Below are 18,579 nucleotides of genomic sequence, written 5' to 3' on the forward strand. Positions count from 1 at the left end.
ACGATGTAGTCATTCTCCATTTTGTGATCTGATGCGACCTTCTTCTATTTTTCACATAGCACATAGTTTTGTACCCTAACCTGGTCTTTGGAACCAAGCCACGTCAGTAAGTGCGGTCTAGATGCCATATGAACACAGAGGAACAATAACAATTCCTTCTTCTGATAACTTTTCTGGAAGCTCTGGTAGCATTGTGGGTTGCATATTGGATCACCAATATCAAGGTCAGCTACCAGCTCCTTCCTGGGAGAAAGGTGAGCTTTTCTAGTCCCCTAAAGATTTATAGTCTTTTCAGAACTCCCCAGAGGCAATTCTACTCTGTCCTGTATGGCCAGTATGAACCGGAATCGACTCAATGGCAGTGAGTTTGACTTTTTGGAATAGCTTTCTAATGGACATAAAGAAAAAAAAGGTCAATGAGATAATAGTAATAATAATAATGTAGTGTAAATGATCCCCCCTTTTCTTAGCTCCTCTTTAATACATCAGGCATGAGAAGAAGAAAAAAAAGAATGGTTAGTTCCTTACCTTTGCTGTAGAAATTTGTGACATTTATTATTATTGTGATTGCTTAATTAATCCTGCTCCCTCCCTGACCTTAAGAAATCGATGTTCTAAAATTATCGGATGGATGTTCAGTCTCTTGGGTCCCTCAAATAGGGCAGTGTTTTTCAATTGGAGTGCCTTTGCCTCACAGGAAATAATTGGCAAGGTCTAAAGCCATTTTGGGTCATCGCAGCTGTTAACATTTAGGAATGTGGCCAAACATCCCACAATGCACAGGACAACATCTGCCAACAAAGAACAACCAGCCCACAATGCCAATAATGTCTACATCAAGAAATAAAGTAATCACAGAAAGAAAGCATGCCCTTAGAGCCAGAGAGTACCTTGCTTTGATACGCCTTAATTTCTTCATAGGTGTGGGTTTGCCAGGCCAGCTGGTGCAGTTCATCCATGGTATACTGGCAAGTCTCCAAATGGGACTTAATGATATTCTGTGCAATTCGATCTATGGGAAAGAATAGCCATTTGAGGGTGTGAAAATAAGTCACTCTTCTCAAAGACACCTGCTTTTAATACATTTAATATAGAAATGCTTTTTGAGATAAAGTGTCTTTATTACCACCATTTGTCCTAAACATTCCTGAGAAAGCATTTATTGTCTTCTTGTCAATTATCAGTCTTTTAACCAAACATTTCTTTTTTTCCTTCACGCACTTCTTTTTTGATACCTCTTTTTGATCACAACGGGGGTCTCAAAGGTTGTAAAGCATTCAGAAGATTATCTTATTTTTCAAATAAATATAAAACCATCCTATCTTCTCTTTATAGATTTCAAAGTCCACTAATACTCTGAACATTTATAATCCAAGTACTTGACATTGTTTCGAAAATCACTCAACCACTATTGTATATCTCAGAAAGGGAATATTAAGACATAAAGGCACTTGTTTGTATTTTTTAAAAGGGATGCCCCAAAATAAACATATCTATCCTGAAATAAGTATAGCCAGAATGCTCCTTAGAAGCAGGGATTGTAAGAGTTGATCTCACGCACTTTGGTCATGTTGTCAGGAGAGACCAGTCTCTGGAGAAGGACATCATGTTTGGTAAAGGCGAGGAGCAAGACAAAAAGAGGAAGGCCCTTGACAAGATGGATCGCACAGTGGCTGCATCAGTGGGATCAACCTCACCACCATTGTGAGGATGGCCCAGGAGCAGGAGGCGTTTTGTTCTGTGGTGCATGGGGTGACTGTGGGATGGGATGGATTGAACAGCACCTGACAGCAAAAAACTGAAATGGAAGAAAAAAAAATCTCTCAAGAGAAGAATAGAGATTAAAATTAGACTTCTCTGAGGATATTATTTTTGTATGTTTGACTTTTAGAGCATGTAAACATTTTAATATTTCCTCAACATTTTTAAATCAGTAGAAGAAAAGCAAAACAAATAGATTTAGTACATTTTTGAGTTAGGGGTCACATGGAAAGAAACAAGAAATATTCTAAGTGTCTTACAATAACGACTGAGCAATATGCCTTAAGAAATAGAATTCCAACTCAATATGAAAAAAAAAACTTTTCCATCATCATAACTTGTTGGCTTGTAAATCTTCAGACTGCTATATGCGTATTGTTAGATCCACCAGGAGTCCTTATATTCTTGTTATTGATGTGGAGGTTTTTAATAGGGGAAGAAAGAGACACTAACATAAAATCAAAGAATTGAAGTAAAAACTCTTTGCTCCTGAATTTGAACTACAAGAATCCCTATAAACTCATAGACATTATTTTTTCAAAAAGGTTATAGGTGTGTTTACTGAAGATGTCAATAGATTGTGCCCTAAATATCATTACCCCCAAAAGGCCTTGGAGAAACAGTGAATTCTATATCTGGTCAAGAACTATACAAATAAGTGCCTGTCAGACCAGAAATTGGAGACCAGTAGGATGGGCCCAAAGAGCTGAGGAGCCAATCTGAGGTGGCTCTGTCTAAAGCTGAGATGCTTGACATATCAACCAGGGTAATAATTTTAATTGGTTAAGAAACATAAAACATGTTACATCTTTATAATCATGAGAAAAAGGTCATATTCTTGAAGATGAGAAGAAACATTTTTACTCATTGAAAACTGGTCAATAAGGAGGAAAACACTCATTTGCTTTCCCTCCAGGAACCAGACCTAGGGTCACCCAATGGTCAATGAGGAGAAGGTTCTTTCCTGAGCCACAGATAGGGCAGAATTAGAATATCAGTTTGCCATTTCCGGGGGAGTAATGACTGAGTATCACAAGACTGCAGTCTACTAACGGCAAAGTCGACAGTTTAAACTCTCGAATCACTCCCCAGGATGAAGCTGAGGCTTTCAGTTAGGAGGGTTTCTGGTTGATCATAATGTTGGTATCCCACCATGAACATTATAGCAGTTGTTAATGCTGTAAGTCGACCAGAACATTAATTATTTACTGATGAACATAGTGCCACGCAGGAAGTAGTCTATTCTACACACGTGGAGATAATCTACAGAAGCCACTCGCTGTGAAATGCTACAGGTCAAGCAACCTAATTTACCCAAGAGATCAATTGCATTGAGAGAAAAAATCAGATACAGGGAGAACAGTTTTTTAAAATTGAAAATTATCTGAAACATATCAACCAATCACTAATATTCTTTGAATATTAAAAACTGTATAATGAATTAACCCCTCAGGAGATAATTGGGATACACAGACATAATATGGATACATCAAAATATTAAATCGTCATTGGTAATTGTAAGTGTGATCTTGATTTTGCCACACTAAGGAAACAGTCCTTATCTTCTAGAGATACATACTAATATATTGTAGAAAAGCTCGTAGGATGCATAGGATTTGCTTCAAAATAATTAGGCAAAGGGATATCGATTAAACAAGATTGACTTGTCCATGGATAAATATTGAAGGTGGCACATGAAGATCATTATATTCTTTTCCTTTTAATTTCCCTTGTGATAAATTGTCATTTCCTATGTGATCAGTTTCCTTTAGCTCAGTTAAAGAAGAGAGCGACATGGTTCCTATTGTGCTGTAACAAGTACAATTAGTCTTTTGGGGAAGTTAATCCTAAATGAGTCATATTTAGTGCTACAATTAAAACCAATCATTTGGGCTTGGTGACATGAAAGTTGAGCAATATTCTTATAGCTGGACATGAGAGCTCAGATTAAAAGATCTGTTGGAGTCCCCTGATGGTGGAATTTGGGGATTGTTGGTGGAAGGCTCCTTATTAAGGATCAAACGGTGCCCACCAAAAAAATGTGCTAGACAGTATAACGTCTTCGACTGTGATTGAGTATCCTTCTTGGCACAGTGAGTGAGGTGCTGGGCTGCTAACCCACCGGCTGCCCTACGGAGGACAGGTGAGGCTGTCTTTTCCAGTGAAGATTCACAGTGTCAGAAACACTAGGAGCTAATACCAAGGGCTCACGTAGAAAGAACATGTTTTGAGAACGATGATGGCAACAAATGTACAAATGTGTTTGACACAATGGATGGTTTTTGTTAGGAGTTGTATGAGACCACAATAAAATGATTTTAAAAAAAGAAGAAACACTATTTAGACTCTCAATGAGGTCAGATCAACTCCTTGGCAGTGGTTTGGTTTGGTTTTGGTATGTCCACGGTTATCCCATTTGGGAATTAATTCTATGTTAATTAAAAATCATTTTATTGGGGGTTAGTACAAGTCTTATCACAATCCATATATCCATCCATTGTGTCAAGCACATTTGTACATTTATTGCCATCATCATTCTCAAAACATTTGCTTTCTACTGGAGCCCTTGTATAAGCTCTTCATTTCCCCCCTCCCTCCCTGCCCCCTCCCTCACATATCCTTGATAATTTAGAAATTATTATTATTTTGTCATATCTTACACCGTTTGATGTCTTCCTTCACCCACTTTTCTGTTGTCTGTTCCCCAAGGAGGAGGTTATATGTAGATCCTTGTAATCAGTTCTCCCTCTCTACCCCACCTTCCCTCCACCCTCCTGGTATCACCACTCTCACCACTGAAAGTCCTGAAGGATCATCTGTCCCGAATTCACTGTTTCCAGCTCCTATCTGTACCAGTACCAGTGTACATCCTCTGGTCTAGTAGGATTTGTAAGTTAGGATTGGGACCATGATAGTGGGGCTGAGGGAGCGGGCATTAAAGAACTACAGGAAAGTTGTACGTTTCATCATTGCTACGCTGCGCGCTGACTGGCTCGTCTGCTCCCTGCGACCCTTCTTTAAGGGGGTGTCCAGTTGCCTACAGATGGGCTTTGGGTCCCCAATCTGCACTGCCACTCATTCTCAATGATGTGATTTTTTTATTCTTTGATGCCTGATACCTGATCCTTTTGACACCTCGCGATCACACAGGCTGGTGTGCTTCCTCCATGTGGGACTTGTTGCTTCTGAGCTAAATGGTCACTGTTTACCTTCATTTTATGTTAAATTAATGAGACAGGATTAGTGTAAGGCATGTTTTGTGTCAATATCTTACAAGAGATAAAAGGAGACGACCAGGCATGCAGAGGGGGAGGGGACAGGTAAAGAGCCATGCCAAGCCACATGCACATCTCCCAGGAGCAGAAGCTCAAACACAAGGACCTGCTCCAGAGCTCACAGAGGAAGCAAGGCTTTCCCTACGTCAACGTCTATACTGCGAAAATGCGAGAAACAGATTTGCTTCGTAAACCACCCACCACTTGTGGCATTCGCGTCATAGCAGCACTAGAGAACCAAGACAGCCTTCAGAATTCCTCTTGTTATCTGAATACATGACGGAGGTGCAGCCATTTGGGAAATTGAAGTCCAGGTACATTCTGTGCATGGGCCGTGAACGGGATGAATAGGACCAATTCGTCTGCCTACTCACTGCTCTTGGGTCATACAGCAATGGAAAATGACGTTCTCTTGTTTGTCAGGTCAGACCATGTCCATTTAAAGCACACATTTGTCCTTTCTAAATGGCCACATTTCATTTTTTCTAGGACAACTCTCAAAGCAGCAGTAAGGTACCAAAAAAAAAAAAAGAAAGAAAGAAAGAAAGAAAGAAAAAGGAGCCCTGGTGGTGTTGTGGGATAAGCACTGGGCTGCTAACTAACTGCAAGGTTGGCAGTTCAAATCCACCAGCGGTGGGAGGAAAAAACGAGGAGCCTTTGTGCTTCCTAAAGATTTCCAATTTCGGAAGCCCCACTAAGGTCTTCTGAGTAGGAAATGACACAATGGAAGTAGGTTTAATTTTGTTACTCACTAAGCTTCTGGTATTAAAAAAAAAAACAACCCACTGTCATCAAGTCCATACCGAATCCCAGTGACCCTACATCGTGTTTCCAAGTCTTTCAATGCCGAGGGGGACACATAGCCACATCTCTCTCCTGCAGAGTAGAAGTAGGTTTGAACCTCCAACTTGCCGTCAGCACTCCAAAGTTTAACTGACAACGCCACCAGGGCCCTGTGTAAATCTGGTGTATATGATCTGAATTCAATCGCATTTCAGTGATGTAGACACTTACATATGTACATTTACATTTTTACTGAAATTTTAAAATAAAATTTCCTCTACCCCAAAGGCTGGCACATAATCACTCAGTGAATAGTGGCCCCAATGATGCTTTTTAGGACATTTCAATTTCGTTTGTCATCAGGGAAGCAATGTCCCCATCCCAGACAACAGAGACACTATTTACTTTCGCCATCAGTGCTACTGAAGAAATATATTCCACTGTTTATTAGGGGTATCAGTCAGAATGATAAAATGATAGATGTAGATCCTATAATATACTAATAATGTCTGATTAGAGTCGTGCTCTATTGGATCCAGTATTGAGCATTTCCAGAATTTCATTATTCACCGTATTACAAAATCCTTTCTTTTGAAAAAGCCCTATATTCCAAGTTTATATTGAACACTTTTCTATGCTGTAAAAAGGGCAAGCATTACTCTATACATCATATGAAAATAGATGGGTATGTCATGGTTCATCATTTTTCAATTTCACTGGAGCAGTCTAATTACTTAGAATCCAAAAAACATATCTGTTCTATGTTAGGTATATAATGAAAACATATGATTTTTATAGCTCCATAGTTTTCAAAATCTTATCTTCCTAGTATGGTTTGTTTTCATCTTCAGAGATATGCAGATTTGTCAGTAATTTATAGGCTTCAGGGTTTATAAGCAACACTACTATTATGACTCAAAATTATGCTATGAAAAGTTCCTTTTTTCCCTACTTCATGACGTCCTCTCAGGGCGGTTGGCCCAAGTTCAAGGACTCTCTAGCCTTCTATTACCCAGCTGTAAGGTCCTGCAGAGTAGAAGGAGTGTAGGCATAGAGAACACATTGGCAAATCTACCAGCCACACTGTGGCAAACATCATAAACATCTTACAATATGCTCATATCATGTATCATATAATATTATGCCATATCCTTATGGGAGGGGATATGTGTCCCTACTCGAGTTATTATGAGAGTCCAAAGAACAAAAGTACCCAGCTCAATCTGGGGGTATGTAGAAGAGGCACTTTTTGGCTTGAGTCTTGAAGGATGTGTAGGAATTTGTTATGTGGACAAGAGAAAGATATATCTCAGAAGAAATAGCAATTACAGAGGCAGAGATAGAAAACCAACTCTAAAACCAAAACTCATTGGCCAGTGAGACAATTTTGACACACAGTGACCCTACAGTCCAGCCAGGGAATTGCTTCATAAGGACTCCAAAGCTGTAAATCTTTATGCACGCATAAATCTTTATGCCTCATATTTCTTTTGTAGAGTAGTGCATAGGTTCAAACCCCACACCTTTTCATTAGCAGCCCAATGTTTAGCCCACTGAGCCACCAGAACCACTATCTCTTATATTGTACTATCATACTCCTTCAGAGAGTGTCTACAGATTCAAAGTGACAGAACTAGCAAATGGTCATTTGAAACCAAAGCTATCTTTTCTTAAAAGGAATCCGCTGTGTTTGCAATGTAGGATGAATGGAGGCAATGTGAAATCTGAAAAGAGACCCAAAATGATCTTTATCTTCTTTTTCAAAAAATGACCTTTCTTGGGAGTGGTGGCCAACGTTTAAGAATTCTCTGGCCTTCAGCCACAAAAGGGTAGGGTAGATGGGAGTACGAAGATGGGTAGGATGGACAGTGTGATTGGAGCACAAGCAGCTGAGTGAGTCAGGCTGTGGAAGTTGGATATTGTTTTGTAGGCACCTAGGAGGCAGTGGGAGTTGTGAAGCTGGAAAGAGATAGGACCAACTTTTGAAATGGAAAGGCAATTCTGTGGCGGCAAAGAGGAGGTGACAGTAGTGAATATGTGAAATTTCTCAGGATGCTTTGACAGTAGACCATGATAATGGTGGAGATGAAGTGTTGGGGGTGGGGTGGGGGCTGAAGGAGGAGGCACAGGACCAGCTAATGTGCCAGTGAGAGGAAGGAAAGATTAAACACAGCAGATACTCTGTTGTGAGATGCTCTGTCTGTCTTTACACTCATAAAGGGTTACAGTCTCAGAAACCCACTGGGGCATTTCCACTCTGTCCTCTAGGGTCCCTGTGAGTCAGCACAAACTCTATGGCAATGATGTTTTTGCTTGTTTGTTTGAGATGATCTATTAATTAGGAATGTATTTAAAAGTATGCTGATCGTATACATCCATCCATCCATCCATCCTTTTTCTTCCCCTCCTTATATTATCTGTCTTATTTCACAAAGGATTTGAGAAAGCAAAGATTGGCACCTCTCCCCAACTTCTTTTTTGATGAGCTTAGAATCCAAGGATTGATAATGTTTCTGAATTCAAACCGTAAGCATGCTTAGTTAGTTCCCACACCCTTACGGTGAGAAATAAAAGTCAAAAGTGTTTTTGGCGTTTGACTTACAGACATCCAGGAAGGCAAACACATGGTAGCGGCAGTCACAGAAGTAGTACTCCTGCTCTTTCATGGCCTTGTCTGCAGGGCACAGGTGAGTTAGGGGCAAAAACGGACTGACCACCTCAAAGCCCAGCTCCACAAAGCAAATGGTTAAGCTGGACTCCGCCACTCAGGAGCTACGCATGTGTGAGGGCACATTCTGCTATTGGAAAGAGGCGCGGACATCAGAGGAGATAGTTTGCAGTTGTGAAATCCAATGGAGTTGGATACACAGTATTGTCTACTAATAATACCATATCTGTCAAAATCTGGATGATTGAGTCGCACCTTACATGTTCAAAACATACAATACAACGATAGTATTCAAAACAGTCTGATACTGTTAGGATGGACCAATAGAGAATTGAGAATTCAGAAAATAAAACCATAGATTTATACTTAGTTGATTTTGAACAAGAGTACTAAGCTCAATTGTGGTGTTTATATCATTTTATGTCAACTTGAAGATACATAAACATATAGGGGTGGCATGCTAGTGGGACAAGAGGAAAGTAAAAGGAAAGAGAGGAATGGGTCCAATGGCGGTGGACGCATTGCCAGGGCTCTGGCAGCCATCAGGGTCGCCGGCTGAGACGTGAAGGCAGAGAGAGAAGGGGAGGCTCCCGGGGTCCTTCCTTATCAGAAGGCCACGCCCACAAGGAAATCACCATCAGACTGCGACTTGATTGACAGGCTAAACTCCACTCCTTTATATTTTTTTTCAGGAAAAAAAATGCATTTTTCCTGCAGTTGTGCAGTTGTGAAAAGGGGAGAAGATTTTAAAAAGAGGGGGAAAGGAGGGAGAGAGTAAGTGCAGTATGCACAGTTCAGGCTGAGAGCGAAAGCAACTTTCAAGAGTCCTTGCCTGGAAAAAGAGGCACACTAATAGTTAAATGAAGGCCTCTCCAGGGACCAACCACACGAGAGTCCGGATAAAAGACACTGGGCAAGAGAGCAGAGGATGCGGAATCTCTCTGGGCAATCACACACCCTTCATCCAATTCCCGGACTTGGATGGCCGGAGCGTCTCAGGGCCCAGTGTGTGTTACCGGGCAGCCGGTGCACAGCTCAAAAAGAAGCCATCAAGCTCCGTACTGGAGGAATGGGTGCAGCAGGCTGATAGCCCTGCGATGGACAAAGTGTAAAGTGGACCACCGGGAGAGGGGATGGTATTCTTGAGAGCAGGGATAAGGCTGGAGATTTCTGCATGTAAAAGGGAACCTTCAGTGAAAACGGTGCTACGTCATCCCTGAAATGAAGACCCTGTGCTACTGTGGGTACGCTGAGGTTTGCCCAATCCACATGGACTCTGAGTGAGTGTCAGGGTAGGTGAGCTGCTTTGATACTTAGGAAAATAATGGCCACACGCTTCCACTGCCATCTAGTCCAGCCCAACTCATAGGGACCCCATATAGAGTTCTGAGACCGTCAGCCTGCCCAGCAGCAGAGAGCAGCATCACTTTCCTTGAAAGCAGTTGGCGGGTTTGAACTGCTGGACTTGAGGTTAACATTTCCATGCTCAACCCATAGCTGCACCAGGAATACTTGAAAATATGGCCAGAAAGAAGAAAACCAATATTCACACTCATTCCAGGCATGGCTTTTCAATCATGATCAGGTAAAGGGGGTGGACAAGAGAAAATTGAGTGCTTAGTTAGAGATTAATATTAAGTCCATATGCCTCATTTTCTAGTGGCTAATTTTATGAAAGTTAGCTTGCTTTCATTGTTTTCTCCTTTTTATTTTCCCAGATAAGGTGTCTATGTATGTATGTCTCCATACATGTACATTTCATATATGTATGTCCACACAATTTATACTTATTATATATCTATATATCTGTTTTGTTTTAAACTTTGATTCTGATAACTTTTTTCAGAGGAAGGCATCTTGAAAGCAAATGTTTACACAATTTATTGGCCTCACATCATAGTAACTTTATTTGTGAGGTAGAATATAATTCAAGGGGGGGAGCATAATCATAGAAAGGTTTTAAATAATTGAAATAGGCACATGCATTTCTCTATAACTTTAGGTAGAAGAATATCAAATATATATTTTTAAATGTCACTTTCCTAGAAATCGTCAGGTTATTCTTCATTCCACTCAGGGTGAAGACAATAAGAAAAGAGAGATTAAAAATTTGAAGGGATGATTGTAATACAGATGGATGATATTTCTCGATCACAATGTACTGCTTCAAGTAAAGTCTGACTCCTGTCCTTACTATAAGACACTGGTGAATATGTGAAATTAATCCCTGTGGGTTTCTGAGACTGCACATCTATTATGTGACAACAAAGCCTTATCCTTCTCCTGCAGAGCGTTGCTGGTTTTGAACTGCTGACCTTGAAGTTAGCAGACCAACACATTACCTACTACATCACCAAGGACCCATTTCCCAGTAGTCTGTATCATACTTATGTTGATGTTCTTAAATGACAACAAGTTCGTTCTGCCTCATAGCAACCTGTGCACAAGGGAAAGGAGCACTGCTCGGTCCTGCGCCATCCTCCCAGGTTTTCCTACTCCTGAGCTCAGAGAGCCTGGGACTGGAGTCAATCTCTTCCCTTGATTTCAAAACCCAAACCATGACCACAACCCAGAAAGATCCCACTTCTGTTGCTATCCAGTTAATTGCAATTTATGACAACCCCATGGGTTACAAAGAATTGCTTCATAGGGTTTTCTTGGTTGTAATCTTTGCACTAATTTCCCCCCCCCAGCATCACAGGGCAGCTATGAATCACCAAGATTCAATAATCCTAAAAAGTGTTGGGTTTTTCTCTGAGGGACTTCTACATCCCATTTCTTCTGCCCCCCACCTTCATGGTGACCTGTCCTATATGTCAGCACAGAAAGAAAGTTCCTTCCTAAGGCCTGCACGGTATGCTGCCTGGTTCAGACACAGGTTGATGGAATTTTAATAAATTCATCATATCCCTAGAGATTCGGATTATATTTCGAAGAAATGCTGAAGAATATATGTGATGAATACCGTTTTAACACGTTGGCCCACACTTTTAAACAAAGTTTGGAAACAAGTCATCTGAAATACTCAACTTTATGTGGAAAAAAAGAGTATATCCATTTATTTTCATGGGGACCAAGTAAACTGACAAGCAAGGTGACACTTTTTTTTTGTTTATAGCTGTGATGCTATAAAATGAGGACCAGCTTGCAGCGACGAAAATAGTCAGTGACCTTCTGCAGCTCTGATTTCAACCACTCAGCGGGTTTTTTTCCACCAAAGCGGCTTATTTTAGCTCTCACTAGACATTTCCGCAAACGGCGCTCTCCAAAGGCCAGAGTGTCTCCGACGCGATCGCAAGGCGGCGTGATTAGAATCCCACACCCCGGGAGCCGGGCAGGGTTGGATATATCTTTAAAACTGCTGCTTTCAGTGTTATTACCAAGTGCACCCGTGGCCCAACTGTACCACGGAGAGAAAACTGAGACTCAAAGCTAAAGATAGCCTTCAGGGTGCTGCATCTGAACTTCTAAATTCTTTCTTTTCCTTCCTGTTTAGGAATGGATCGTTTCTTCTTGGCGAACTATACCCCCCTATTGTCTTCTATGAGATTTCTTCTCTCTCTACAATTGGTTGTGTTCTTCCTAACATCCTGTGTCTCGGGCTCAATTAAAGTGAGGAATGAATGGCTAATTGGCCACTTGCCTTAAGGATGGAGAGAACCGATGAATTCTCTGTTTAGTTTATAGCATCAAGGTGAAAATTGGGATTCCTAGTGAATGCCGGGATGGTGCTGTGGACTTGCTCAAGGCATGTAGTAATAGTATGTCTATGTTACTTAGGTTTTCATAATGTCAGGATTCATCAGAGTCCACCTTCTGAATGAATAACTATAATAAATGAGAATACATGGTGGAAAGGGAAGCCTTTGACCAAATGCTCACTTTGTTTTTGGACTACAGACCACAGCGTGGCAAGTTTTGCAGCATACTACTGGCATGCTAGAGACCTAGCAGGAGCAGAAAGGACAATAGCACGTTAAAGGCCTTGGCCATTTTTCTAACTTCTATTTAGAGATCATTTTTTCTAGCATAAACAACTGTGTTGTGTTGTCAGAATACAAATATCAATAGTATTTAAGTTTTAAACTGGTCTATGAACAACCCAGAACCTCAAAAAGAGAAGCATTTCATAGTCAGTATTTAAGTTCCTCAAATCCCCTTCCGGCAGAGTTGAGGACATATGTAAGCTTTTATTTTCTCAGCTTTCTAGTCTAGTCACTCATTATTTTAATACTAATGAATCAAGGTCTCCTAATCACTAGTCTCCTAATTATGAAAATTCTCTTTCCTTCTCCTAAAGCAGATCACTGGAGTTCTGATTTGTAACTTCATCTATACCCAAAGTAAAATGTTGGTAAAATTCTTTAGGAAAAGATGTAGTTACAGAATATAAAATTAGGTTATTATTTACTTTTTAAATGATGAAACTGTGATACAATATAATTAACTAACAAGAAACATAAAATAGAATAAAATCATATTAACATTAGTAATAATAAGATCTGGGCAGAGACTGAATGGACCGTTTAGCCAAAAAGTTAACATTTTTTCAAATTATTTGCAGCTCAAACATAAAAACAATCATGCCATGGCGCAGGACAGGGAAGTGCTTTCCTCTGGCATACACTGGGTTGCTACGAGTCAGCACTGACTCATTGGCACCTAACAGCAATAGCAGCAACAAAGAAATAAAATGACGTCTTAATTGAAAATAAGAAAGCAGGAAATACAGCAGAAAGCAACCTGGAAAGAACCTGCTTAGCATTTGTGCTTAAGTAGAGAACACCAAAATACTGGGTTCGGGATGGGGAGGGGACCGGGGCGGGGGCCGTGGTGGGGGGCGGGGAGAGGTCAAGGGAGCACATGCTGGAAAAAAAATGTCTATCTACAATGGTGCCTTCATGATAATTGAGTAATGGCAAGCTGTTCTGGATCATGAGTTCTGTTTTACTGCAATAGAGAGTGTTTACTTATCTGGGAATTAGAGTTCCCTTCTTGAAGCCAGTTTAACAGCCTTGTGCAAGATACTGTTATGAAACACATCACATTTAAAAAGTAACAGTAAAAGACATCCTTCACAGTATAATAATAATTTTAAAAAAGGTCAACGCACTACATGCTCTGGATTGGTATGCTCGAAGAACGCTGTATTCCGAGGCAGAAGAAGATGCCTTGGCTTCGTCAGTGCCCTTTGGGAAGTCATGTGACCTTAGTCTCTGGTGTGGATTTTCTATACGTCATCGTAGAGGATTTGTCAACAGCAACAACATCTAAAGGCTTTGTGAATCATGGCAGTTTGAGTCTGAGGGGACAGTGGGGATTTCTCTTTGCTTTGCCTCCTGAGGGAAAGCCCTGGCGATCTGCTGGGAAGGAGAGTACAGCTCTTTGTCTTGAAAGCACTTAAGAGACTTGGGGAGAAAGAACAAAACAATACAAACCAGAGCCCATTTAACCTGCTCCTATTCGCCTGTAATACTGCGCTTCCACACTCTGCCCAAAGGACCTCGTGTGGGTCATAACTGATGAAAACCTAATTATGAAAATTGCTCAGGACCATCATTAGAATAGATTTTCACTATTTGCATTTTGTTGACTTATGTCTTCCTAGTCAATATAAATAGAAACATTTCCCCTCTTTGCCACCAACTTTTTTGGGAAGGTTAGTAAAATTACGTCTGATCTTTAAACACCAAACCCAACCTCGCTGCTGAATCAATTCTGAATCACAGCAACTCTGTAGGATAGACAATAGACTTGTCCCAGAGTATTTCCAAAGCAGTCATTTTTCTGGAAGCAGAGGTCCACATGCAGAGTGTCTGGTGGGTTTGTACAACCAACCAGTCGCCAGGCCTCCTTTGATCTCAATCCAAACTCATTGCCCTCCAGGCAAATCTGACTCACAGGGCTCCTATAGGCCAGGGTAGAGCTGCTCTGATAGGTCCCAACCACCGGCTTTTCCTCCGAAGAAAGATGAGGTTTTCTGTTTCCTTAAAAATTTACAGTCTGGTGAGAGGTGACGGAAGATGATGTAAGATATGGAAAAAATAATCTATAGCTTATCAAGGTTTCATGGGGGAGGGTGGGTCAGGGAGAGAGGGGGAAGAAATGAGGAGCTGATATCAGGGGCTCAAGTGGGAAGAGACTGCTTTGAAAATGATGATGGCATATGTGCAAATGTGCTTGACACACTGGAGGAATGTATGAATTGTGATAAGAGTACTGAAAAGCAAATTTACAGTCTGAGCTTTAGGAAGGTTACATTCAGAGGTAATCTCTAAAGCCATGGTTATATTGAACCTAAAATTTAAAAAACCAAAACTCGATGATTTAAACAGTGCATTTGATTGCTACTACAAGGGAGCCTTAGATGTTTGTGGAGAATTTGCATGATCTTCCATTTCAGTTTTTCCATGAATTTCGTGTAGGTTCTCATACTTTAAAATAAGCATTTTTTCTGGAAAGTTTGCACCAAATTGTCCCAAACTAAACTTTCTTGAAAACCAAATGGCAATTCCCTAATAATTTCATAAATGAATGATATGATTTTACCCCCTCACCACTGAGGGTGTGTGATCAAAGGAAATAGCTTTAAAAAGAAAAGGAAACAAATGTCTTTCCATGTGTGAACATCCCCTACAAATGTCTCCACATTTGCAAATCATAGCAATGCTCGCACTGGTGTGTAGCGAGACAGTTAAGGTGATGGTGTACCTGGTTAATGACCACCAGAGCCCCTTCTCACCCTGGAACTCAGCTGGCATTTCGATACTCCATAGCCTCTGGTATTCTAATCCGGACCAGCCTTTGGTTACTGGAACACGTGGCTCAAAAGTGCATATCTATCTCATTAAGAAAAGCAATTCAAGGCTCTGACGCAAAGCCAGAGCCATGGCTTGGAAATCCTTAAAAGCTTGACTTGTCTACAGTATAACATCTTAAAAGGATGGCTTGCCTACACGGTTACATCTTAAAATGGAATTCAAGGTGAAAATTGTCACAGGTGGTAGTGTCTGAGTTCAATTTATCAGTATAAATATTCCCTGCTCCCTGAAGTCACAAAACAGCCTTCCTACAAAGCCTTTCATATGTACAGTGTATTTCAGCTTTTGAAATTGAGGGGACAAAATGAAATTGGCTTTCTACTAGCTTCACAATAACATTTTGGGGGTGTTAGTGGCTTTTAGAACCTTTCTATGGAGCTATGAATACTGAGTAAAAAATTAATCCCAGACTAGTATCTCTAGATGGAGTCCACTGAGAAAGATTAATTTACATAATTTCAAATCAAAATAGAAACGGTGCTTTCGAAAGAATTACTCACTTGGGTAAATGCTAGCACATCAATATAGCTGTATCAATAGAGATACAAGCCTGTAGTGACTAACAAAATATAGTATATGTATACGCCTATGGTTCATAAATAGGTTGCTTATAAAGTGAACCTTTGCATTTATTTCAAGCCTCGATAGTTCCCAAAATTTCCTGGTATACCTAAGCATTGAAGGAAGTTGTGGAATATCATCTAATTGAGCCTAATAGAAAAGTGACTACTGTATACTGCCAGGTGATTGTAGACCACTAAGGTCTGAAGTTCAAAACCACCAGCTTCCCCCAGGGAGAAAGATGAAGCTTTTTACTCACATAAAGAATGAAGTCTTGGACACTCACAAGGGAAGTTCTACTTTGTCCTATAGGGTCGCTATGACTCAAGTCAATGACAGTGAGTAGTGAGTTTGAGTGTCAGGGTTAAGTGCTTGTCTGGTAACCAAATGGCTGGAGGTTTGAATCCTCCAGCTGCTAATCAAGAGAAAGATGAGGCGCTCTGCTTCCATAAAGATTAACAGCCCCCCAAACTCTAAGGAACTCTTCTACTCTGACCTATAATGTCACTGTGAGTCAAAGCAGTGTTGTGTGTGTGCGCGCATGGTTACTACAATAATAGCTATAAGGGAGTGTGTCTGGATGACTGGAGGACTCCCTGGTTGAGCAAGAATTAAGAGCTGGGTGGTAACTGGAAGGCCAGCAGCTGAAAATCCACCAGAAGTTCTGTAGGAAAACAGAACTGATGTTTTGCTAGCCTTGTAAACTCCATGGGGTGGTTGTACTCTTTCCTTCAGGGAAACTATGAAGTAGAGTCAACTTCCGGCACGCATAGCAACATCAAAAGAGAAAGAAGCAGAGGGAAGCCCTGACATAAGCAAACGTTAACCTAAGGTTGGAGATTCAAACCCACCCAGTGGCACCAGGAAGAAAGGCCTGGCGATTTGCTTGTGTAAAGATCAAAAAACCAAACAACTCCTCTGAAGCAGTGCCAAGAAAACCCTACGGAGAAATGCTACTCTAAAACATGTGGCATGAATGTGAGTCAGAACTGACTCAAGGGTAACAGGTTTCCCCTGTCGTCCTCACTTAGGAAACACCATGGAGTCCCTCGACCCACTGTAGGTGCTGAAACAATCCATGGTGAATTCCATAGGAATGTGGCAAATCAGGCTCGTTAGACCAGCTCCCAAACTCTGGGAAATTCTTCTCTGGATAGAAGAGAGAATTTGAAAATGAGCAACATGGCAAGCCTTAGCAGTACAGAGGGCGAGGCATTGGGCTGCTGCTGACCACAAGCTTAGCAGTTCAAACCACCAGCTGCTCTGAAGGCCTGCTCCCATAGTGATTCCATCTCAGAGACCCTGGAGAGCCACTCTACTCTGCCCGACATGGCTGCTATGAGTCACAAGTGACTTGATGGTAGTAAGTTTGGGGTGGGTGTGGGGGGAAGGGAATATTCTGTGGAAGACAAAGAGCTAGGTGGTATTAATATTTCAGACGACCAGGTAGGTCCCTTCTAATAATGAAAGTGACTTAGTGGTATGGCGCTAAAGCTGGCTTCTCAATGGTAACATATTTACAGTTTATATCTTCCCCCTTTTCTTCAAAAAACAAAGCATCCCTGGTCACATAATGGGTTTAGGTGTTGCGTGCTAATCTCAAGATCAGCAGTTCAAAACCCACCAGCTGCTTTGAAAGAAAAGTGTTGAGACCCTCTCTCCCTTCCGAAGCCTCCTGGGGCAGTTCTACTCTGCCCTGTAGGCTCACTGGGAGGGCAACGGACTTGAGGGCAGTGTGTTTTGTTTGTTTAGCTGTTTGGAAGTTCCTGGATGGCTCAGACTCTTATGTGATGGCTGCTCACTGCAAAGTTGAAGGGTCTAATCCGCATAGAGATACTTTAGAAGAAATACGTGGTGACCAACTTCTGAAATATCATAGCCATTACAAATCCCATGGAGTCAACTTGGCAGTAATTGGTGGATTATCAACTGTCTACCTGACAGGCCTACTCAGGGAAAGCCCTGAAGATGGTCTAGCTCCATGGAGGGAAGTGTGGCTGGCCACCACCATGGGAAACTTCTTTAGACCCCTTAGTATTTTAACAGGCGTTTTCAAGTCCTTCCGTACCTCTCCACCAGCCTGTTTTTCTCCCTGCAAAGTGATTGTCACGACAGGAACAAACTTGATGGGAGGTGGGAGAATACCTTTTGGGAGATGCCCATTCGAGCCATTTAGTCCAACCTCCTTATGCTTCAGATAATGAGAGGCAATAGGCAATTTTGCACAAGTTGATGCGGTTAGTAAGTGAATATGAAGGTTGCAGTTAGCAAAGGAAGGCCTTAAGGTCACTTCTCTCAACACAAGAGGAAAAGAACTTCCGTTTTAATCATTTAAAAAAGCTACTTGACAGTTAAAGGGCCCTGGTGGCTACACATTGAGCCACTAACCACAAGGTCAGTGGTTCAACACCTCCAGCCACTCTGGAGGAGAAAGATGAGGCTGTAGGTTCCTGTAGCTCCCACAAACCTTTAACAGCTCACAAACTCAAAGGGATGGTTTTACCCTATCCTATGGAATTTCTATGAGTCAGAATTCACTTGATGGCCATGTGTGTTTTGAGACAAGACTGCAACATTGGTTCTACATTAAATCCCTAGCTGTGTTTTCTTATAGATGTAATCAGAAGACATGTCAATACAACTTGTACATGAGTTTTTAAATACAGCATATTCATGTAATTGTAAATGTTTTTGCTTGTCTTTAAAAGCA

General features: G+C 41.1%; 1 protein-coding gene across 1 annotated transcript in view; it reads right to left on the bottom strand.

The window, feature by feature from the left end:
• RORB (RAR related orphan receptor B) overlaps positions 1–18,579 on the bottom strand; it is a gene marked incomplete at its 5' end in the record, with an annotated part of 74,408 nt that overhangs the window by 28,319 nt on the left and 27,510 nt on the right. The window contains one exon of the mRNA XM_075559544.1: positions 891–1,012. Coding sequence (XP_075415659.1) covers positions 891–1,012 — 122 coding nt within the window. The remainder of the gene's footprint in view (positions 1–890; positions 1,013–18,579) is intronic.

The sequence above is a fragment of the Tenrec ecaudatus genome, chromosome 10 (genome assembly GCF_050624435.1).
Source record: "Tenrec ecaudatus isolate mTenEca1 chromosome 10, mTenEca1.hap1, whole genome shotgun sequence".
NCBI lineage: Eukaryota > Metazoa > Chordata > Mammalia > Afrosoricida > Tenrecidae > Tenrec > Tenrec ecaudatus.